This window comes from Malurus melanocephalus, unplaced genomic scaffold (assembly GCF_030028575.1).
Source record: "Malurus melanocephalus ecotype Western Australia unplaced genomic scaffold, MMel_1.1 scaffold_3, whole genome shotgun sequence".
In the NCBI taxonomy this organism is placed as follows: domain Eukaryota; kingdom Metazoa; phylum Chordata; class Aves; order Passeriformes; family Maluridae; genus Malurus; species Malurus melanocephalus.
The window spans coordinates 8,052,388-8,076,530 of NW_026623235.1; the positions used below are offsets into that span (position 1 = coordinate 8,052,388).

At 43.0% G+C, this 24,143-nt stretch overlaps 2 protein-coding genes across 2 annotated transcripts in view; both read right to left on the bottom strand.

The window, feature by feature from the left end:
- CYRIB (CYFIP related Rac1 interactor B) overlaps positions 1-8,413 on the bottom strand; it is a 94,454-nt gene extending 86,041 nt beyond the window's left edge. Inside the window, exon 1 of the mRNA XM_057368626.1 lies at positions 8,341-8,413. The gene's annotated coding sequence lies outside the window, so the exon portion shown is untranslated. The remainder of the gene's footprint in view (positions 1-8,340) is intronic.
- Positions 8,414-13,350: 4,937 nt separating this feature from the next.
- The window catches only part of ASAP1 (ArfGAP with SH3 domain, ankyrin repeat and PH domain 1), a 78,695-nt gene continuing 67,902 nt past the window's right edge, over positions 13,351-24,143 (bottom strand). Inside the window, exons 26-28 of the mRNA XM_057367574.1 lie at positions 22,259-22,761; positions 18,311-18,433; positions 13,351-16,256 (exon numbers count right to left, since the gene is read on the bottom strand). Coding sequence (XP_057223557.1) covers positions 16,182-16,256; positions 18,311-18,433; positions 22,259-22,761 — 701 coding nt within the window. The 3' untranslated portion in view covers positions 13,351-16,181. The remainder of the gene's footprint in view (positions 16,257-18,310; positions 18,434-22,258; positions 22,762-24,143) is intronic.

The following is a 24,143-nucleotide window of genomic DNA, read 5'->3' on the forward strand; positions in this document are numbered from 1 at the left end:
CTGCCCTTCCCCTTCCCCAGCAGGGCTGGTGCAGACRGGGTTGCAGTTCTGGGAGCCACTGTCCAGGGGAAGTTACACCAATTTGGGCACTGACTGAGAACGCGACTTCCCTCGCAGACACACGTACAGCAGTGCCCAACAGAGCTAAGAGGAAGAGGAAAAGCCCAAACACTGTGCAACATGCAAATAACTGTATTCAGCTCTGTGAAAACTGCCCAGGAACAGCTCCAAACCCACACAGCACTGGGCAATGTGCTGATTGGCCACAATCTGTTTGGTGCCCTTGGATCAGACGGTCCTCTCCAAGGGCTCTGGATAAGTGCTTCAGCCTGCCAGTGGGATCAGCAGGAACWCAAGGTTATCAGGATCAGTCCTTTCCTACGTGCTCACTCAAACATAGTATTCTCCCTCTGGGCCCCTGCTCTCTTTTCTTGCTTCCTCAAACTGACTGGTGTCTGCAGGAGTCTGCAGGGGGAAGAATTCACTGGTCCTGTCCCAGCTACGTGATCTCCAGGGAGCCCTGTGCAAAAGCATGTGGGGTGGCACAGTTGCTACCCGGGTGGCATTTTCCCACAGAAAAAGAGTCTGGTGTACCTGCACCAACTGCTTCTCACATCAAGCAGTTTATTTTTTTAAGAAAAAGATGACAGACCAAGCAGAACCTCAACAAGTTTAAAAGATCTTTTTTTTTTTTGTATGAATAGCAGGTACAGGTCCTGGATGCATTCATACCTCAATGCACAATGTATTTTAGAGGTGTTTTGATTCATGTTATGTCCAGGCATACAAGAGGGTAGCAGCAGACCTAGAACAGGTGCAAATGGACCTAAAGCAGGTTTTGCTCRTAAGTGCAATTATAGTAACCCCAGTAACCAGGATGTATCAGCTGTGGATCCTCAGCACAAAAGACCAGGTATAAGATTTGCAGCTTGAAAGCATTCCTAAAACCATATCCTTTCAAGGCAGTAATCCTGGGAAAGAAAGATGGTCCCTGCCCTTAAATAGAGATGGGAGTGGCTTCTTCCTTTGATGGATTGCTGTAGGCCGTTGCCTGTGGTATCTGTGATACTCAGAGTGCACTGACAAGACAACACTAACATGTACAGTAAACATTTCTTCATGCCTCAATGTAAGCAAGATGCCTGACAGACCCACTAAAGCACAGAAGATGGTATTTGATCATCAGTGAGTCCTTCAGCGAGAGTCAGGATTCACAGGCAGGAGTATCTGCCCTCCTCAGTTCTGGGATTGCCAGAAGAGTCCTGCAAACAGGGCTCCTGTTATTTACCTATGAGTTTTGTTGATTAGTCCAGACCCAGCATCATGGAAGCCTAAACCATCCCTGGAGCTTGCAGACCACAGAGACAGTCCCCATCACACTCCGTGCCTSTATCTCTGGCAAGACACTGAGTTGGGGGGAACTTAAATCATCCACCACRTAACTGCCCCAATGCCAGCAGCTGACCAGTGCCAGCAGCACGCTGCTGGACAAAGCCTGCAGAGGCAGCCTCCAGTTGTCCCTCCCTGGGGTAGCTCAGAGGAGGTGCAGCCCAAGGAAACCAGGCATCTCCAACTCTTCTGTGGCTTCTCCAATTTGGGGATGGTCCCTGCCCCTTGCCTGAAGCAGCCCGGGCACCTCACAAGTCTCAGTACAAATCCTGCGAGAGGCTTCTGTGCAGCAGCGTGTCTGACGTAGTCCAGCTCTCCCTGTTTTTGCACCCTGCATGCTCTGGTTGGGAGCATGGTGTGCAAGGAGAATAAATCCAGCCTGCCACCCAGGGTGAAGCTCTGCAGCCACTGCTGGCTGCTGACAGCCAAACCAGAGCCCTCTCTTGTGCTGTTATGGGAGGGAGGTCACAATTTTAACCGCACTGGAGCAACGCCAGCCCTTTGAGTAAACTTTTCAAAGCTGCACTAAGGCATTGTTTAATTTTGATTTCCAAGTGACCTCTAATTCCTCTGGATATGCTAGGGGTGGAAGAACATTCACTCCCAGGAGTTTGACTCTGGCAGTGGGCACAGGGCCTAGAACGGCAGTTCCCAGGGAAGGGGTGACAGAGGTGAAGGCTCTTGCTGTTCTCCCCTCCCTCAAAAACATCACCCCACCAGTCTACTTGCACCAACAAACCTATTTTCATGGGTCATGCTGCGAATGAAAAYGATGCCAGGATGTGAGATGAAAAATAGTCTGCAAAAAACCAAACCACCCTAGAGTTATTCTAGTGAGGTGAATAATTCAGCAACTGGTTTTTATTGCATCCATATTAACAGCAATACAATTACAGAAGAGGAAAATAAACCACAGCTGGGGAGAGGAARCAAGTGTCTGGGGGGCTCCTATCTCACCAAGGAAATGGTGGGTGGATCCAGGCCCCAGTGTGGGACTCAGGCCACATCCAAGGCTCTGACAACAACTGACCTTAGCACGCTGTATCCAAAGCTGCATTCACAGCAGTTGAGCAAAGAAACTAAAGAAGAGTGGTAAAAATGCTCTGGCTGTTGCTAACACTTCACAGTGCTGAAAGYAGCACTCGGTGTTGGCACAAGGTTTGTGGCATCTGCAAGCTCTCTGCTAACTGGTGACTGAACCCCGCAGGGATGCGAAGCTGCAAGGACAGGAGTGGGACAAGGCGAAGGAAGTGTGAGCTGCAAACCTCTGCTTGCCTTGCTCAGTATTGGATGAATGCTAATTTTTTGCTGGTTTGCACAGCCACAGACAGGCCTGTTCCTACTAATTTTAGCCCTTTCCTAWTTTAAAACTACAGACATGTTATTTTCATCGTGGTATTTTTTCCTCTTTTTATCAGGTTGTAAGCTGCCAGATGCACTCCACGTGGTTAAGAAACKGGTGCTGTCCAAGGGGAGGTGAGAAACCTTTTGTTAAAAATACGAAGCAGACAGAATGAAATTGCACATTAAAACTGGGAGCTATCCCAAGTGCCACCTCAGCTGCCTGTGCTGGGCTAAGGAAAGGAGCAGGGCCTCTGCCCGGCTGCATTGTGGTCTGGACATGCACTTTCCTCAAAACCTCAGTAGTCCCAGCCCAGCGTGCCCTGCTGTCTCCCAGCTGTGCACATGCAGACRCTGTGCTGCATCCCATCATAAGCACACACATAAAACCATCTGCACTCTCCAACCTTCACTCCCTCCACCCATACACCCACCCTSCTTACAAGCCTTTTCTCCTGCTGCCCAAAAATACATCTGCACCAAGACCTGCTCTCCCTGCCGCGGCGCCTTTCCCCTGACATGGGCAAGCACCTTCTCCTGCCTCTGCTCCTCTCACACTGGSATCTGTCACCCATCTCCCACAGAGGTGAACGGCAGATGAAGTGCTGAGCCTGCCCGCAGTGGGAGGCAACCCTGCACTAGAAATGGGTGTGAAAAAGTGGTGAAATGAGGAAACATTTGTGAGAGGAAGTGAGTGGGTGGAGGGAAAAGCCTGGAGTGAACAAAAATCAACAAATAACACATTGAAACTTGAGCTCTGAGTGCTCAGGGTGGATAAAAGTACACCGAAATACAAAACAAGAACACACAAATTACTACCAGAATGCAAGTATTCTATGCTAACATAACCTAATGTATGCTAGGTGACAAAATACTGAAAATAAAGAGGAGACTCAAAATAAAAAAAGACATCTTAAGATCTAATGCCTTAACAGCAGYCCAGGTAGCTCCAGTGAGGGTGAGCAGGAAAGGCAGCAGCAYGCACATGCATCTTACTGGATCTCAAAGTCCAAATGGATTGATGGTGTCTCACTAAGCACAGACATGGATTTTAGAAGTTGCTAACAGACTACGTGCCCCTGCACACTTTAATTGAGTACTTTTAAGTAGAGCACTTGAAAGATAATATTAAAAAAAAAATAAAAAGAACTCTTATTTCTAGAACAATCAAAATGGAAACCCTGCTGTGTTGTTTCTGACAGAGCAGTAGTTCCTCAGTTAAGGCTTTTCCCTGACAGATGTAGCAGTGCAGGGACCTAGGAATACAATTCCCAGTTTWTCAACCAATTACTTGTGCATTCMTGACCTGTAAACCTTTCCTTCCTTYTCTAGCTTTGCAAAGCAAGATTGACAATGATATGTTTTCAGTAACACACCAAAGAAGACCTTGCTTTTTTCTCCTTAAAGGACAGCATATTTGGCCCAAAGGGGCTGTACCAGAAGCCAACCAGTTTTGCCCTGTGAGAATCAGCCCACGCAACCACAGCTCCTGCTGGTGAGAAGTTATTCAGACAAGTCCCTCCTCTAACCACYCACCCAGTGAGTTGGTTTCAACCAAGCTGCTGCCGTGGTCATGGGGAATGAACGATGGACAGGTAAACAGCTATTATGGCATGCACAGAATACTGCCCAGTTTTGGTTGCGTCTCATTTTCCTTCCCACATGTTTCAAACCAGCCTGTTCCACAGGGATCACCTGCAAAAGAGGCTCCCTTCCAYGCATAGTAAGACTGCTCATACCACTTCCATTGTAAAATTATAACAAAAGTGATCTGAGAGTTGTCTGTATATTATTCCCCAAATGTGTCAGTGGAGGAGCCCAAATGTACTCACTTGGCATGACACCACTCCCTCTGGGGCTACAACAAGCAAGCACTCTTGGAAAGCCGGCAATGCATCCGTGCCACGGGTTACGATGATTGCTACTGACAGGTTCTTCATGGTATCACAACAAATTAGGTCACAGATTAGATTTTCATAGCACAGATTACAACTTGTGTCTACATCTTTTTCTTAAATAGAGAGGGTTGTGGCCAAGAGGTTTGACCTCAAGATCGGGAACAAGGCAGATGCTTGGGATGGGGGGGGTCCTATTCCTGGTTGAGACAAACTCTAYCTTACCAAGACTCAGATAAAATTCCTAGTTTTCTGCTGTAGTCAGAAGACTTGGTGTTTTTCCTTTTCTGTCCTTCAAGCCTTTGAGAAATAATGAGTTTGTCCACTAGATACCGTGGGGTAGACTTTACAGCATTGTTGCAAAACAGATAGCAAACCCAGCTCTAGAAAGAAATTATAAAAATACCCCACTTTTAATGATAGAAAAGCATCTTGCACCACCTGAAAAACTGCTGGGAATGGAAACCAAAGCTACCTATTAGACTCCTCCCACCTACTACCACAAGATCACACATACAATCAATTTGAGCATCTCTAGTATAAAAAGACCTCAAGGCAAAAAATTAATGTGTGCAGTATTTTTTTTTTTTTAAATATACCCAGCAAGGACAGTAATAGAAATCAGGCACAAAAAAAAAGAAAAAAAAAGAAAAAATTCCAAGCTATATCAAGCTCCACACAGAACAGCATAGAACAAAGGTTTCCAACAGCTGAGTAACTGCAGACACCATGCAAAAAAAAAAAAGAAAAAATTCCAAGCTATATCAAGCTCCACACAGAACAGCATAGAACAAAGGTTTCCAACAGCTGAGTAACTGCAGACACCATGCAAAGTGCTTCCTACCCACTGTGAGATACAGCCCTGCTGCAGATTTGAAAACCAGCTCCAGCAACTGTGTTCCAGCAGACTGTCAGGGCTGTATTCTGCTCCCAGCCACCTCCTCCCTCACAGCTGAGCTGCTGCAGGGGAGAGAAGSAACCTGGGATTCAGCGAGCTGGATWCAGCTCCCARTGGAACTGTGCAGGTCTGCATGGGGGCAGTGATTCAGCTGATAAGCAAGCTCACAGCCACAGTAAGCACTACAGGAAAACCTAAAGCAGACAATCAGGACAGGTCTTGGGCTGAACTAACCTCAGAAACAAGCCTTTCTAATCAGGGTGGAGAATGCACTGCAGGGATGACCTTCAGTTTACAGAAACAGTCCTGATACCCACAATGGAATCACCTCTGTGGTTGGGTGACCAGAGACCCACGCTGGCTCTCTACTCAGCCTCTGGAGCATGTACTCAGTCAACCAGAGCAGGTCTGTTTATACCTGCTTATACCAGGCAGACCAACCTAGTCTCTAATCAAGCCCTTGAGGCTGTCTGCAGCCAGAGGACACAGCCTGTCTTCCTGTTCCCAGGGCAGCAAGAGGAGCACATGATGCTGTGCCTGGGCCCTATCTGCAGGTTTAGACAGGCTGCTGCTCAGCACCCTCCGCTCTGCCTCACACCAGCCCAGCCGCCCCATCCAGCTGCCAACACTGCTGGCCTGAATCATCGCGCCTGTGCCTCCAGCTCTGAAACAATCTCGCACGTCAYTTCTGCAGTTTTTCACAGGAAATATGCTTTTACTTTCAAAATACTCTGGGCCTTGTTCTCCTCCAACAAGCACAGGAAGTATCTCAAATACCAGTCTTTATTTTTGTGAGCTGCTATTTATCCTCTGATACCTTTGAGYACAAAGACATAAACAGTAGTTGAGAGTGGCTGTGCCCTTCCATGCTCAGAGGCGGCATTAATGTTTTAACTCTCCTCAGTGCATCAGCTTCTCCTGGTGCTCTTGCTGGGCACGCTCMCATTTAGAGGCACAGAATGGGCCCTAATAATTTTTTCCTCAAGCCTGAGCTGTGCTGTGCCAATTATTGAAAATCTATCGCACATGCTTCTCTTTGAGCAGTCTGAACTATTGATCTCAGTTAGAGAAAAGGATGCTCTGGACTTTATTGGAATTGTCTTTAAAAGTCCTGTTGGTACAACTGTTCCTACTCGATGCTGAGCACTTCCTAGTCTCCCTGCAGAGCACTGCCTCAGACCTGCTCAGAAGCTCCTTCTTGCCAGAGGCTCCTGCTGAGCCATGGTGGAAACCACATCATCAACCCTGAGAAAGCAAGCGGTGACAATTGTCAGAGAACGCACTAATGAGGCCTCTGGCTGGAGCAGTGCTCCAAGACAGCAAGAGTGAGCAGCAGGTGAGTGAGCAGCAACKGGAGAGCATCCTGCTGCCTATACAGGCACGGGCTCCTGGTCCCTGCTGAGCAGGGAACACAGGAGGAGCCGTGCAGCCAAACGCTGCCTCTCACAAAGGTAAGGTGATCCTGGAAAGTACCAAGCACTAAAATGACCCAGGGTGTCTGTGTGCACCCTGGAGGTCCTGCAGAGCATACATAGGCACCATGAACACTTCCCCCACTCCCTACAATGTCAGCTCTGGCCTCCTCAACATTAAACAGGTGGCAGCCATTGCCAACCTAGGTTTGAGTCAAGCTTTGAAACAAAGAAGACATTAAACTTCCACCAAAATCCCACATCTTGTCAAAGCACTTCTCAGTTTGGGGTGCAGATATGGGGTTTTCTTTGTTTCAATAWAAAAAAAAAAGGGCCTTTCTACTGTTTTATTAACACATCTAACAGAACACTGAATAAACATCATCCTCGTGGCTTTTTGGGTCATACATATTAAAGAATGGTTATAAGGGATAAGAGCTCATTTTTAAATGGCAAGGGTAACTCTGCTCTAAACCRTACGGCCAGGTAATCCTCACAGTTTAGGGGGTGCTCTGTGCTATTTCCTCTGTTTCAGCACTAACCCTTTTGAAACAGCTTGCTCAAGAGAGGGGTAGTTTTCACACAGTCACGATCACAACCACTCCACCATTCCTGCCCAGATCAGGAAGTACCGGATCCCCCAAAGCAGAAGTGCTCGCCCCCTCRCCACCCAGTCCAGCACATTTCTGGCTACTGGGCCCAACTTTTAGGYACAACATTTACATGAACGAACACGACTGGTAAGTCCTCAGCCTGGCATCTGTACTGGCAGTACAAGAAGCCTCCATCTAACACGGTCACTGCTCCCAGCCCAGCTCCCATGGCGCACAGGACCAAAGCGTGTTTTCCTGCTGAGGCCAACCAGCCCAGCGTGCTGCTGCCCGGCGTCAACCCGGCAGGGACTGGAGACGGTGCGGGCTGGGTGTGAGGGCTGTCACACCGTTCGCTGGACCCAGGGCACAGAATACCTCCCGTCCCGGGCCTGTCACCCCTTCGCAGASAGGAGCGGATCCGCCTCGGCCTCTCTGACCCGGGGGCTGCCCTGGGGAAGCAGAGCTCGGCCGGAGCTCTCTCCGGCCCCACCTTGTGCTCTCTCCGCGGCCCCACAGACCGCCCGGCGCCGCGGGAGGCGGCCGGGAAGGCGCAGGGCTGCCCGGGCAGCGCTGAGCATCCTCGGCGGGGCTGCGCCTTCCCGCCCGGGGATGGGGGACAGCGGGGCGGGGGTCCCCAGGGTCCTCCCCGGCTCCTCTCCGCCCCGCGGCTCCCCACGGGYGCCCACCCCGGGCTCCGCTCAGGCTCCTCCCGGCTCCCTGAGGCGATSCCCATCTCCCTCTCGCCGAGCCGAGCCGCCCCTCGCCGCGGCCTCCCCGCCCCGCTGTGCCTGAGGGGAGCGGGCAGCCCTTACCTGGGCACGGGGCGCAGCCTCGTCCCTCGGCTGCCGGCGGCGTCACGGCCGCAGGTTGTGGCTGCGGGCGGCGGTGCSGCATCGATATAAAAGGAAGCGGCGCGGGGGGAGGGAGAGGCGGCCCCGGCACCTTCGCCGCGCCCGGCCCCGATCCCCGGTCCCCTCACAAGCTCCCTCCCCGCCGCCCCCCGAGCAGCGGCAGCGGCTCCTCCCGGGCAGACCCCACGGGCCAGCGGCACTGCTCTAAATGAGCGTTCAACCCGCCTGGCCGGGGGTGAAGGATGAGTCAGGTCAGAGCCGTCACATCAGCCCCCACATCCATTCCAGGGGGCCAGCAGAGACCCTTCGTGAGGAGCCAGCCATGGCCCTGCCCTCACGGGCTGCTCTCACGAAGCTCACCTAACGCAGCAGAGCACGGGCGAGGCTCTGCAGCCACGGGAAGGGACCAGCCACAGGGACCAGCCAGGGAGCACTTTGCAGGCTTCAAATGTGTGTAACAAAACTCGGCCATCTCCACCAGTGTCCTGGCTGCAGGCTCTGCTGGAACTGCCCTGGCCCTGGGGCTGCAGGCTTGTGCCCAGGGAAGGGGGGACATCCTGGGACTGTGATGTTGGCAACTCCAAATGCAGGTGTTGGTCCCTGCTATGGTCAAGGCCTGGTTTTGCAGCCTGGCGGCCAAGCCCCTTCAGTGAGACATTGTCTATAAGATTAGCTTTGGAGGATCAAAGAAAAATCTTATCAAGGCCTAATTTCTCCTTCAAACCCCGAGAGCTCCTTCTATCTACAGAGCTACACAGAGTCCAGAAAGGTTATGACATTTCTAAGGCACTCTTGTTTCTTCTTCATCTTTCCCATTCTGGTGACAACTGATGTCATCTTGGTTGCAGGAGGAGTAAGGGTCCCCCAGGACATGGCCTCCCCATCTGCTCCTCAGGAAGCTCTCCCTCCAGCAACAGATGCTGTTGTTCTCCTGCCCCATCAATCCCTTTCAGGGATTAGATGTGGGTAACATGTCTTAAGGTAATTTCTCTAAATGGCATTTTGCTGCCCAGCTTTACTGTCAGTCGCTGGTGGGGGCTGTGATGCTTCAGTTCACTCTGCAGCCCCCGAGGTCCCCTATCATAGTAGGATTCTTGCCACAATGCTCCTGTCTTTTGCCCAGAGCAGATGGATACGTGGGCAGCAGTGAGGCTGGGATGCTGAGAAGTCATGTAGGAATTGGGACCCCTATGCAGAAGCACTACACTTGGTGCCTTTTATATTCCACCAGGCAAGCAGCTAAAGCTGTGAATCATGGGCAGAGCAGGTGCCTGTTCTGCAGAGGGAGGTGATGACCCCTGGTTGCCCCCTATCTAAATAAACATTACCATTTTGCATGAAAAACATTTRGATGGGACACTACCATAAGCAGATGAAAGAAACAAATTCCTGCTCTCAAGGGTTTTAGAGGGGTTTTCCACCTCCAAATTTCTTGGGTTTTGTTTTTTTTTCCTCCTCTCAAATTTCTCTGCATCGCAGCAATGAAAAGGAAACAAAAGGAGCTGGTCCCAGCAGCATCTCATCCAGACAGACCTGGCTGGAAACACAAGTGCCAAGTTAAAGGATGATCCATCCCTAAGCAAGGTAACAGTTCCAGATCTGCTCCAAGGAGGTAGTTGGAGGTGCCAGAACCACTTGTAATGGTGGACCTGGGTCCTGTGTGAGGCTGCAGCCAGAGATGGCTCTGGCAGGGCAGCAGCCCCTCCTTGCTTACAGCCAAATGTGGAGGCACAGGCCCTTTGCTCCTTCTCAGGGGCCAGCTTTTACAGCAGGTACTTSCATAATGCTGGCCAAATGGTCTCACTGCCCTGCTGCCCTCCCACCCCAAGTGTTGTTTGCTAAGATCTTGCTGCTTCTCCTGGACAAAGAACCTTCWCTTCACTGGAGTCTGCATTATCTTGATTTCTCAGGTAAGTGTACGRCCAACCTACAGGAAGTGCTCACAGGAGAGCTGCTGATTCTGYATGATTGATCTTTACATCAACAATTGATTAATTTAAACTCTTTCAAAGTGTCCAAGCTGTGGTTTGTGATGGCCCCCACCTCCTGCTCTTCTMACACCTCCACTTTGTAGCACATGCAGAGCTCAGATTTATTTCTACACTCTGCAAAAGCCTTGGAAGTCCCTATCTTCCAGTATCACTTGTGTCACTTCACTTCAGATGAGACTGTTTCTTGCTTTCCAGACTGCTAAACTTCTCTTTTAAGCAGGCCAGCAGCTCTGTGCACCCTATCAAGACAGGTTTAGCACTTGTTCTCCTGTTCCTTTCTGCAGAGCTTGGCCCAGTTCCTGTAGGGAGGACAGAGACTGAGGAATATCTTGGATCACAAATYTGCACTTCATTCCCACATTTCTTATCCACAGAGGCCAGAACTATGGCAGTGGTCCTGGAATTGCTCCACAAGACTCCARCAGAAAACCATGATAAAGCCCTGCTTAATCACCAAACAGCTGCTGACCTCTTTTTTGCACATTCAGCTCAAGGTGGCTTGTCTTTCCTTCAGTCTGAAGTTCAGGAGCACATTTCAGTCCTTTCTGAYACCTAAGTATTTGAATTTTATTGAAAGACTAAAACTCTGGCTCAGGACACTATAGCAGGGATGTGAGCGCAGGGAGAGATGAAAAACATTACTGAACCAGGTTTAAGAACTGCTTAAGACTTAAGCTTGTAAGTTTACAGGCAGAGGTAGTAAGTTATTCCTGGAACATTCCGTGAGGAAAACACTGGGGAAATTAGTTATCAAAAAAATCAAGCCTAATACTACTGTTTTGAAGTGAACAAAGTTAAATACARTGAAACAATCTCTAATACAGCCATCCTAGAGTAGATGAGTTTGACTGTTCAGGGTTGATACATCTACACAATGGCACTGTGAGAGAGAAATCAAATTCATAATTTCTGTGGTAACTGAAGCACAAAATTATCTTCAGGCCTTGGGGAAAAAAATCCCATGTGGGAATGGACCTAGTCCCCCACAGCCTTTCAGAGAAGAAAAGCACAAAAGGAAGGGATTTTTCTGATCAGACACTACAAGAACCAAGGTCAAACTGGTAGGCACAGCATTAATASAGTTAACACTGGATTTAAAGTTCCAGGTAAGCTTAAACCTTGTACAAAACATTCTTCAGGTGGTGCAGAAAATGACCCATTAGCTTCCTCTTTGGTCTGACAGCTTAGCAGATGTGACAGCTGTCACAAACAGTTCCTCCCTGCCCCCACCATTACAAAAGGACTGGAGCAGACATCCGCCTTGCTGCAGACGGGAGGAACTGTTCTGTAATTTACAGAGGAACAAGGCAGAGCCTGTACCATGACACACTATCGTTTTTACTGTTCCCAAACAGCAGCTGACCAGAACCAGCCAAGACGCGCAGGTTTTGTGCCCACTGCAGCTCGGGGGGAAGGGGGGGGAGGTATCAGTTTAAGCACAAGTTGACAAACAGCACTTAGCTTATCTCAAGAAGAAACCTGAGCACTCCCTCGGCAGATGACAGAGCTGTAAATCATGTTATGTATAGCCCTAAAAGTATCATTAAGACAACTTAGAATAGTTAGTTAGAATAGTTAGTTTGTATTAGATTAAAAAAAAAAAAAAAGTTGTCTTGCAGCTATGTAGATGAAAACATCTTAGTCATGTGTGCATTTTGCATCCACCTGCAAAGCCTCCAGCTGTTTCAGAAGGGCTAAAGGGTCTAATAAAAGCATCCCCAAAAACCTTAAACTCTTGAGAAGCTCTCTGTAAGAATGCAATGTCTGAGGCTGAATTAATTTACTTAGGGACATTTGCTCCTCTGTCATGTTCTAGTCTCGTGGCATAGGAAGGTTCCCAGTCTAGTGGCAGTGAGTGGCATGAAACTATATCACAGTGTGGAGCATGGGCAAAGTTGTTTTCTGTTGATGCTCAGGTCAGCTGTCACACAGAACTAGAGACTTCTGGGGAGAGGAAGCATCTGAAAGCAAATCGTATTTATAGGGTTGAACTGTTTGGTTTTTATTGTGCAGTAGGGAGCTATTTTTGAGTTTCATTCCTTGGTATTTAATATTTGCACCACTTGCACTGATACAGATTGCCAGTTTTCTGTTTAACTATGAGCTTTAGGTGTGCCAGGAGAAGGGTAAGGAAACTGAAACTTTGAGCAACAAGGGAGTTCCTGGGCACATGTTTGTCTTGTTCTCTGYTGTTCTAAACAGTGTATGAGATATCCACCTCAATTTTGACTTAGGAAAGGAAATCAATACATGCCACTGAGGAACACACAATACAAGYAGGACAGAGAACTGCTGGAATCAATGTCTCTCTGAAAGCTGTTATCTGAAATACTGTGACATGGTAAAAATTGAGTAAGAACTGGATATTTAACCAGACTGATTATCCTGCCCTACATCCATATTTCTCCCCTCCAACCTCCTCATGTTTAGCCTGTGTAGATTTGAAARCTCCAAACAAAGCAAGCAGAATGTTCTGTGATTGTAGGTCATCACACCAGTGACACAATTCAGTGCTGAAGAAGCTCTCACCACAGCAGTCTCCTGAGCCCTGCGCTGTGGCAGCTACTGTTCTTGATACAAACCAGATCTGATAGCTCCACACTCCAGCTTTTCCTCTGGCTAAAGGATGTTCCCGTTGCTTTCTAGCAATTTCAAGTGACTTGTTCRTTTTGGAGTAGCTTTGACAGGAATGAGTCTTAAATGAGAAACATCCAAGAACTGAGTCAAGGATGGGGGAAGAAATAACCTCTGCAAGCTGGGTCACAACTGAAATTCTAAGCAACCAAGTCACTCCATCCAGRAAAGGTTGGAACTGCTCTGCTTGGTGAGAGAGCTGCTGGTCAGGTTGGGAGATCCTGCCCATGGACAGAACAGGCCACACTGAATGGTTCCTTCAACCCCTCGGGCTGCTGTGGAAACAACACAGAGGGGTGGAGAGCCCACAGAGACTGCCGAGGCCAGAGAGAAAGCAATCCAAACTCATGGACAAAACAGTGGTTTGATGCTAACTTTAGTAAGTAAAGTTTTCCAGATAAAGGCAATTGCATCCATATTTAACAGCTGTTAAAGAGATACACATTTAATTGCATTATATAAGGAAGTGCTTTATATTCAAGAGAAAACATTTCAAGTGTATTATTCTACCTGTTTGGAATCCAGACTTTCTCCCTAGAAGATATTCCAGTTGACAAAAAGGGCCTCGTTCAGATATCTGGGATCAACTGAATACATTTATTTAAAAGCAATTTTAAATATTAAAAAAGTAGAAATTAACACATACAGTACTCAAAAACTGTCACATTAAATACATGTGAATAGACATGTGTACTGATGTTTTTACCTTAACATTCAATGAGAAGTCAAGATTTTAACTAGTGGCATGACCAGATCTGATTTCTGTACACGTTGATGTACTATGTAATAAAAAAATAAATAGCAACTGTTGTTCAACAGTAAATAAGACATCATCTGCAGAGCAAACTTCCCCCTCTGGGGGCACCTTCCCCTGCCCCTTCCCCCAACCCTTTATCAGCTAATTTTCCATAAAGATTTAGACTTTCCAAATACTATGTCATATACAAAATTGCAGACAGTGGCTCATTGAGTTCAAATATAATACTGTACTTAAACTCAATCAATATCATACATTTTCAGATTTCTTATGACCCACAATAAGCCAGAATAAACAGAACTATTGTTCCTGATGGAACTAATTTAATTTTATAAAATGCATATGTATACTATTTTAAAGAGCATAGAAAAGAATAGACATTTGACTCTACATAATTTTACATGCCTAGGTTTTCTTTATATGATTTGCATTTATCAGTTTATTTCAAGATCACTTAAAAATACAATTGACCACAAAAGTGAATAGGTTTTGTTCTTTAATGCAACTTAAAACATTGTAGTAATGGATAAAATGGAATGCTAAATAAATGCTAAACCTGACTTTCTTTCCATAAAAAACAGAATAAAATCTGAAATACTGGAGCAGGTAATACTGAAGATTAGATGCCAGCAGGCTCGCTCACTCATTGCATATTTTTTTTCTTTTTTGGAATTAATTTTTTTTTAATAAATGATAAAACCATTAACAGTTGATAAATGTTTTGCATTTTTTTCCATGTGGGATTTAGACTGATATTTGTTTCTAAATTAACCACAAACAGAATTAAATATTCACTGACTACAGTCTTGTAAAACTGTATTAGAAATGAAAGCCCTCAGAAAGTCTGAGATGCGCTTTTATGAAATGAAAATCTTTCCATGCAGCCAAGACAATCKGATTTGAAATAGCAGCACTAGGTACTGAAGCCAAAATAACATTTAAAGCAAGAAATACAAAACTACATATGAAAGTCATGGAACCCGCTACAGACAAACCATGGGAAAAACACAACCGCAAGATGTTTCAAAAGATTAAAAATTATGTTCAAAGTGACACAGGAAATTAAAGTTTCCAGTAATACATTGAAGTGTTTTCTGGCAATGCAACTTTATACCAACTTTCAAGAAACCTCAGGTCAAATGCAGCCTTCCAAAGATTTTCTTAGAAATTAGCTTTATAACAGTATGTCTGTTACTTCGTGCTTTGGGTTATGACCATTACTGTCACAGTTTGGTGAACTCCATGAAAACCAGCCTGATCCTTGTGATCTCAGATCTATCATTACCAGCCTGATCAAATGCACGAGAGGTCATCTTAGCTTCCACTTTTTAGAGCATTAAAAATAATTTAAATTTATCCTTATATCACCACTTAAAAATTTTATTTTAGGTAACTAACTTTTAGCAAGGTTGAAGACAGAGGAAAAAAACCCCACAAAATCATTTTTCAAAGAGCCAATTTAGCTATAAACAAATACTGTTGCAAGCTCACATTAATCTGAATAGCARTTAAGTTAAAATGTTCTTTTCCTCAAATGTAGCTATATGACTACWGTACTACTTTTGTACAAAGGCAGGTTTCAAGTAAGCGTCTAAATGCATGCACAATGTCAACAGTTAACATTTGCTAGAAGTCCTTGGTTACTAAGAATTCAGTGAAAGAAACCAGCAAATTTCACATATATCTACTAAAGAACAATATGACTAATTTTCATTAAAATAAGTTTTCGAATGAAATAAATTTGTAACTTTTTATAGTGAGGTAATATCACAGGGGAACTGCAATCACAGTTTGGCATAGGTCCACATAATATAAACATGAAATGCTGTATGCACACTGTAAAACATTACTGTTATCTGTAAAGTCAGTGAATATTTGTCTTCATAATTACACTTAACTGAGCACTATATTAAATAAATACCGAAGTGGGTTTCGTAGCTGTAAACTGCATACACTTATGAACTGCAGACTGATCTTCAAATTGTCCAAAACCATTCACTCGTTCTAACTTTCTGCTAATTGTATATTGAGAATACCAAGTTATTAGGAACAGTCATTTCTGTACAGTTACATGGTTGACAGAGACCACCTATGTTGGAAAGCTGGCAGTCCACACGCGTGGGACAGCACGGACAGAGATGGAAGTGCTAAATGCCCAGGATGGCTTCAACAAACCCGATAAGGCGTGCCAGGTTCCAAGGCTACCATAATACTGGCAAAGGCAGAATAACACAGTATATTTACAATACATATAATTCAACCTCATGAGGTGAAACTTAAATGAATTCTTAATTTGTAACAGCAGCTATATATACAATTGTGCACAGGATTACAGGGAGGCAGCAGCGTTCGCTTTTGCTAAAAAGCCCGTCTTGCATGAAGAATGTGCAATGCTCAAGTTTAGGATTTGTTTGTTTTGACTAGTCTGACAGAATGTGCACAAAGGACACTGGAAAGACCCCTTTTCTCTCTGGCTGTCCTTCGATGTGGCCAATCTGCAACAGAGGAAAAGAAAGTACACATATACATATACATATACATATACATATACATATACATATACATGTGCAGGTGTACACACAGACTTCTCAGACTGCATTCACTTCATTCAAACGCAGCAGAACTGCTCACAGAGCCTCTGCAAACTCTTGGACAGTCTGAAGCAGACCTTACTAAACATCTGAATTTGTGTAAAGGAACAAAATGAAACTGCACAAGCATATTATAAATARGACAAATGAAGCCAATTAGTTCTAAAGAGAACAAAACTCCATTTTTTTAGGAAACTTACACACATCACTGAATTTTGAGAATCTCACCAAAACAGAAGCCTGATTTTCTTTGGTCTGATAGGCTGATTTTCAGCAACATCTCTGAAAACCACTTACCTTAGCTAAGTGAATAAATCCTRGGTGTCTCACTTAATGGAAATGTCTGCTACAGTTGTGAAATTACTTCATGACAATATGCATGTTTCATTTATTTAAGGTGATAACAGCCCAGCTCTTTTCTCATTGAATTAGTATGAYACCTAATGATTTAGTGTTTATAACAAATCACAGTGTTGTCTGATTAAGTATCGTTCAGGTACAACTTCCTACATGTTTTCCATAATGATTATTTATAAASAAATGGCTAATAAACTTATTCAAAGACATAAAAAATAACAGCATATTTTATATGAACTTTCTAGATTTAAAATGCATAAACTTCTGTCAAATAGCACTGGAGCAGCAGCCCTGACTGACCACATAAGCCTCTTCTCACCCTCCTACAGTGCTGCTTACTACTTTCAGAATAATGGTGTACCTTCCTTCCTCTTCCACAAGCTTACAAAATGGGAAGGGGAAACATACAGGGCTGGCCATTTCCTCTTGGAGAGCCAAAGTTTTGAAGCATATGAGTCAACAGCCCTTGTTTCCCTTCTCAGAAACACTCAGACTGGGGCGCCTCATGGAACTTGCTGGGCATGTCCCCAAGGGTCTTAAAAAGCCACTTCACMAAACAGATCCAGCAAGGAATGCAGCAGTAATCAGGGACTGGGTGATATGGGCAACACAGACACTTTTCACTGGGCACTGCTTTTTTGATATCAGCTTTTCAGTTGAAAACCTTCCACACTTAAATGATGAGTGAGAGGAAAACRTAGCTGGAAACAAAACAGCAAAGGCTGTGCAGCACTTAGATTAGGATATCACAGGCAACACTGCAATTAGAACTTCTTTTAGTCAAATGAAATCTGTCTCATTATCCCCAGTAATAATTCTCTGGCAGRGAAATATGATGTAGCAAGGCTTTAGGGACTTGGGCTGGATTGTCAAGAAAGGCTGGAGCCTTCACATGGAATTGAGAAAAATCTGGTGTTAGCACTTGAACAATATGCAGTCCATAAGAGGGGAAGTATGATATGAAACAAGGACATGAGAGGGAAGAATGGAAAGAAAATACTATCTGCCCCTCATTTAAGGAGAAAACCATCAGTTTATAGCACCAATTAAAAAGTATTCTTCAGATTTACAGGAAYCCATGGAGGTATAACTTAACATTTTGGGTGAACTGAAGATCTCATCTCATTTTCATGAAGGGTGTAGGTTTGTTAAATGAAGTAAGAATCACCACTTCTTAATTTCATAAAAAGCTGTGTGCATTACAGAGAGGGACACGTGTATATATGTGCAGTATGAGTCAGCAATAAAGCTAAACATAGTGGGGATGATTCTAACAGACTGTCCCAGATAAGAGGTTTTCTCTAATAGACGTTTAAAGGGCTGGCTTAGGCAAAAATAAACAAACAAACAAACAGAAAAAAACAAACCAAAAAACAACAACAACAACAAAAAAAACAAAACAAAACAAAAAACCCAAAAGAAACAAAAAAAACCCCAAAAAATACAAAAAAAAGAAACAAAAAAAAAAATCAAAGCAAAACAAAAAACAAATAAACTCCACCACCTACAATCAAAAAGAATCCTCCACATTTGGAAAAAGAGGCTTTCCTGTAAAAGCCATGAAGAAGTTAGGTGGAACTGTAAAAGGGAAAGATACATACCCACCACTCTTGGTCCTCTTCACCAGTTACAATAATTACTTCTCCTTCAACAAATGTGAGTTCATCATCATTATCTGCCTGACAGTCATAAATGGTCTTCACTCGTCTAACTTTGTTTTTCCCCTAAAARCAGAATGAAATTTGAGATGAAGGACATGAGAAACAGAGACAAATATATATAAGAATTTTACCTTTTAGTTGTGTTTTGTTTTACAAAAAGGTGAAGAGTATCAATTACTTTCCCTTCAATTGGGAATACAGAAATACAAAAACTCTTCTTCAACAAGAGTATTAAAAAAAGAAAATAAAAAGTTGCCTACACAGGTGTAGGTTTTCTTTTTCTTAAAATTCAGAACTCTAAACAGAACTTAATGTGTAGTGCTTTACATGTAGCCCTTAAGAGGGCTTAAGTAACCTCTGCCTCCTCTGGTGAAGAAAGTTTAAATAATGTCTTTACATTGTTCTAGTCTGCAAACACCCTCTTTCTCCTGTAATACACACTTCATCAAAACAACTACCATGCACACAAAATWAAATCCAGTCTCCTCTAAATGTTCCAAGAGAGGTAAAGACTGAGGAAAATGCTGCATTGAAATCCCAGTATTCCTTATAGTTTTGGTTTTGGATCTAGYGCAAAAATACAGTATTCTTTGATTTCAAATCTGCTTACAGGATTGAAATTTTTTTTAGTGATTTTTCCATCCAAATGTTAGCAATTTCTTACTAAATTTACCCTAATGTCAGATGGCAGTACTATTTTCTGATGATAATTCACACTAGATATTCTCAGAGCTCTACCATTCTGAGTCCAAGTATTTTCTAGGTCATACTTTGCTGCATACTGCTAATTCATATGAAAAAAGCCTCAGCCATGGACTCCTCCCCAAACATATGTTTCTTATGGCARGGAAAATGACTTAAATTATTTCCAAATACAGCAAGCGAGCAATATGCACAGCAAAACACTCTTGCTACTTTATTTTCCTGTATTTTCATACCCATCCTTCTTCAAAACCTACAGTTCCTTCTTTTAATGGAAGTAATCAGATAACAAGAACACAAAACCCCAAGAAGAACAGAAGGAGATGAGAAGCAGAAGGGCTATGAAGGAAAAAGTCAGCAGGTTTAGAGGAATTTGAGCCAAAACTAACTTCACAGAGGAAATTTCCTAGGGAGTCTTCACTTTGCTGTTACCTACCCATTTGAAATTCCTCCATGTTTTGGCAAAAAAAAATTCCCTGCAGCTCAATATAAGAACAGACAGACTGACAAAAGCACTCACACTAAACTCAAGGTACAGAAAAATAACAATTATAGGGGATTTAAGGGAGAAAGCAGTTAACACAACATGAAATTAAAAAAAAAAAAACCCCATACTCGAGACAAATGAACAAAAATACCCAAAGGTTATCTGAGATCAAGAGCTTTTTTTTTAACAGCAGAGATTTGCTGCAGTAAGAAGTCACTTCAAAGAATGCTTCCTCTCTTTTTAAAAATATATTCATATAATTTTAACAAAAATGTCATCTAGCACTAGGAAATTCAATAGGAATGGGTACTTGGGGGACAGTCCCAGTTTTCAACTCCAAAGAACCTTTACAAACCAAGAGCACTCCCTCTCAATCATTCTTCCAGTGATGAAGGGAAGCAACGACTTCTGCAAAGTAAAAACTGTCTTTTCAATAAAGAGAATAAGAAACTAACCTTCATCTAACTTAGTGAATTGTATGGAACTCAGATTGTAAGAAGAGCACATGAAAAATGACAGGAATTACTCTGGTTCCATCAGATGTTAACATTCAATTCCTTTCACAGAGAGCAGCAAAAAGCAGAATTCAAGACCAAGGTGCATTTAATTGTGAGAAGGTTTAAAAAAGGATAGGTATGTAGAGAGCACATATGTTCCACAACACATTTTGTTCATGTTCCAGAACAGTTTGTGGCATTGGTGTGTAAAGAAATGGAAGCAATTCCAGGAAATGTAATCTGTGACTAAAAAACAAATACCCACCAGCAACTCSCTGTACCCAACAAGTGCTTATTAACATGAGATTTTATGCTCAAAACTGAACAACAATGAGATTCTGTGATCATTAATAATCTCTCCATGCTCTTATTTACATTCAACACTTTAYATTTTCTTTAAAAATAAGTATTTTTTTCTCCTTTATAGGAACTGCCACATATACATAAAAGAACAGTCAAGTGCTCAKTGTGATTTCAGAAGCATTCAGTGAAAGTTTTGTTTCTCTAAAAATAGCCTTTCAAATCCTTATAAATGATCAGAATTGGAATTATAAAATTATATTTCTGAATATAATTTTAAATTGAATTTCTGGAATTTTAAAATTATATTTCCTTATAAATGATCAGAATTGGAATTTTAAAATTATATTTCTGAGCAATTAATTTTCTAAAACTTCCAATTAAAAAAAAAACCAACGCTTTTCTATTTAGAGAAGTGCTAAATAGTGGAGCCCAAGAGAGAAGTGCCCACAAGCACTGTGGCTGCTGTTGTAGGTCTCACTGCTCGCTGGGATGAGGATTTCACCAGCTTTGTGGAGAAAATAAAGCCAGAGGATGAAACTGGAGACTAGATACATAKAAGAGGAATTCTTGCACATTATCACTTGAGAAAAAAAGGCTGCACTGAACAAGAACAGATACAAGGGTACATGTAAAGATGTGCAAAAGCCTGGGGATATAGRTATACATATATACTGGGAATATATGTAATCGTTTCAATCACTGCACAACAGTGGAACTATTTAATTTACTGCACATGTGAAAATGGCTGAGTTTGGAGAACAAAGAACCTTTCATAAGAATTTTACTGTATACGATAGGATGGCAGTTTGAAAAAATCAAACATAACCAAACAGGTAATCCATTATTTGCTTTCTTTTCTTTAATAAAGTGACAAGTAGCTGAGAACAACCAGCATCATTTGCCTGTTTATATTTAAAAGTACATAAGTAAACAAACACTTTTTGATCAGATCCCTGTAATATTTTATTTCCAGAACACTCAGGAAACCCAAGCAATGACCCTGTTGTCAGCTCAGACAGGAGCTTAAAGGCAAGTCCATGCAGAAGCCAAGCAGAATGATGGCTCCAGAGGGCTCTTCCTCAGACAAGCACAAGGCAGGAACTCACCCTCTGCTTTCACTATTTCACTAGAATGAAGTCTTATTTCCTTTTTTACAGTACTGCTTTGCATAGCCAATCTGACAAACAAAGCCATCTCCCTTTTGATGTATTCTTCATGATGAAAATCTTTAGAGAGCTCTGCCATTTCTAAAGTTATCTCAATCTACATATGCATTAAGAATCCTCTGTTGGAAATTGCACTGGTTAGCAAGACGAACAGCAAGATGAACTGAGGTTGGAGTCAAGTTAAAGCTCCAGTTCTGCTACTACACACGGTGCAGAAATGTCAATTTTGCCACTTCGTCAATACATCTGAACCTATATCCCAACCACCTAATCACATGCACATCAAATACTCACACCAGGAACATTTAATACTTCGTCATAATTAACTTTAAATTTTGCATCTACTGACAACAGGTGCTAACATCCCTTCCTAAAGCTTACAAAAGTCAAATATATAAATATTCTAACTATCTAAGGCACACAGACCAGTGAGCAAAGGCAACAGAGAACACCATCAATTCCTTCARTTATGACTGGCATAGATAAAATAAATAAATAAATCCCAATAAATCTAAATACACTGTCATGTTATCAAGATTATTGTTTTGTGTTGCAAGTATTTGTTTCAGCWCACATGAGGTCCTGTAAGCCCCCACCATTTGCTGAAGCTGCTTTGGGGCACAAAAAGAGCCCCTTATTCCCCATCCCAGCCAATAGCTTTATTGTACAGGAAGTCCTACARTAACTTCAAAGCCTTCCATGGATAWTTGCAAGGAGCTGGAGTAATACCTACCATATTTATTTTTCTGGGAAGCGGCACAGGGGTTTCTGGCAGGGTGTGTGTTATGTCATTAGACTCTTCAGATGCTTGCCTTTGGACGGTGTCTCTGGATTGTACGTTTGGAGAAAGATCTACGGAGTGAGATTTTTGATTTGCCTCTGAGGGCTGAGGCTTCGGKGCTGCTTCTCCACCTTGAGATTTAGCCAACAGCTCTCCTAGCTGAGGTTTTGGAGGAAGGTCCTTCATTTGTGGCTTTGGAGGTAAGTCTCCAAGCTGTGGTTTTGGTGGCAAGTCTCCTAGCTGAGGCTTTGGGGGTAGTTCTCCAGGCTTTGGGGGTAAATCTCCCACTTGAGGTTTCTGAGTTAATTCCAGAGGCAGAGGCTTTGGGGGCAAGTCTCCAGGCTGTGGTTTCTGTGGTATATCGATGGACAGTGARGGCTTCTGAAACATTTCCATGTGCTGATGGGATTTATCTATTGAAAGATGATGACTGGTTTCTATTTTTCTTAGTGCCACTAAAAGAAAAGAGCAGAACAATGCTTTTCACAATCTCAATATTTTAATATTAAAGAAGTTAGGTACATATCAAAACCGCAATTGTATCAATGATCACTGAGCCCTACAACTGCCCATAAGTTCTCCTCATCTATGACAAAAGCGAGGTAATATGACTTAACATAACCCTCRTTCACTGAGGTCTCACTTAATTGCTCCTCCTGGAGTCAGCAGTGCTTATTCCAACAGTTCTTAGATGTCAGTTTATAGATTATCCACTTAAAATGAAATAAAGTGATCACTTTTTGGACCTAAACCAAAAAGTATTAAATATAATAAAAGACTTTGCAAAACCACCTATGGACCAATTGATGTGACTGTAACAAAAGKTCTTTGTAATGACAATTATTTATGTATACAGTTGAATTCAACACAAGAAAACACCTGAGTCTCAAGGTTAGTACCTGTAAAATCTCTCAAAAGAGTGAGTGAGCACATATTTCTATGCACTGTATGGAATATACTGTAATATAGACATTCAAACTGAAACTAAGAAAAATGTTATTATTGTATATATTTACAATTTAATAAAGATGAAAAGTTTTAAAATGTGTATTTTGCAGATTTGGTGGAAGGAAATTTAAACTACATTTTCAAATTGTTTTTTTTCTCAGTGTTATCTATTGATTCTACTGCTAAGCTCCCTAAGAAAACTTGACTGAAATCTACCTTAAAAACAAACCCATAAGGGCACACAAAAAACCCCAACCCACAGCCCCCCAAACCAAACAACCTTAATGTTAAAACAAATGAAAGGGATAGGAGAGAAAAAAGTTATAACCCATGATGAAAACCAACACATTTTGACTAGAAGGAACAATTTCCTATAGCAATCAGCATTGCTTTAGTATCATATTCTATCAGCCAAAAAGGTGGCTTGACATTTGACAGCAACAACGCTCCTTCTGGGTATCACCCACTGCAGTAATAACACTTCCATACTATATTTGTGGTTACTTATACCAAAACAAACAAACCAATCAAACCAAAACCCCCAAAAAACAAAAYAACAAAAACACCCACCCATTTGCATCGTTTCCATGAAAGAAATTGTATAATTACTATCAGATGTCTGCTTCTAAAAAAATGCCTGTGTTAATACCTGTATGTGGCTCTGTGACTTAGCTCATAGCAACTGTACACACACTGCTCATCCACATGGGTCTGAGATAAAAGTGATATGAAAAACCTGATAGAAGCCCTCATCAAAGTGCTTCAATTAGCCCTTCTTAAGCTTTTACCTATATAATTTTAAATCAAGGAAGTGTTAACTTCCTTCATATTGCCACCCTAGCACATCATTGGTGTCTTTCAAAAGATGATAACATCAGGATAATCATAA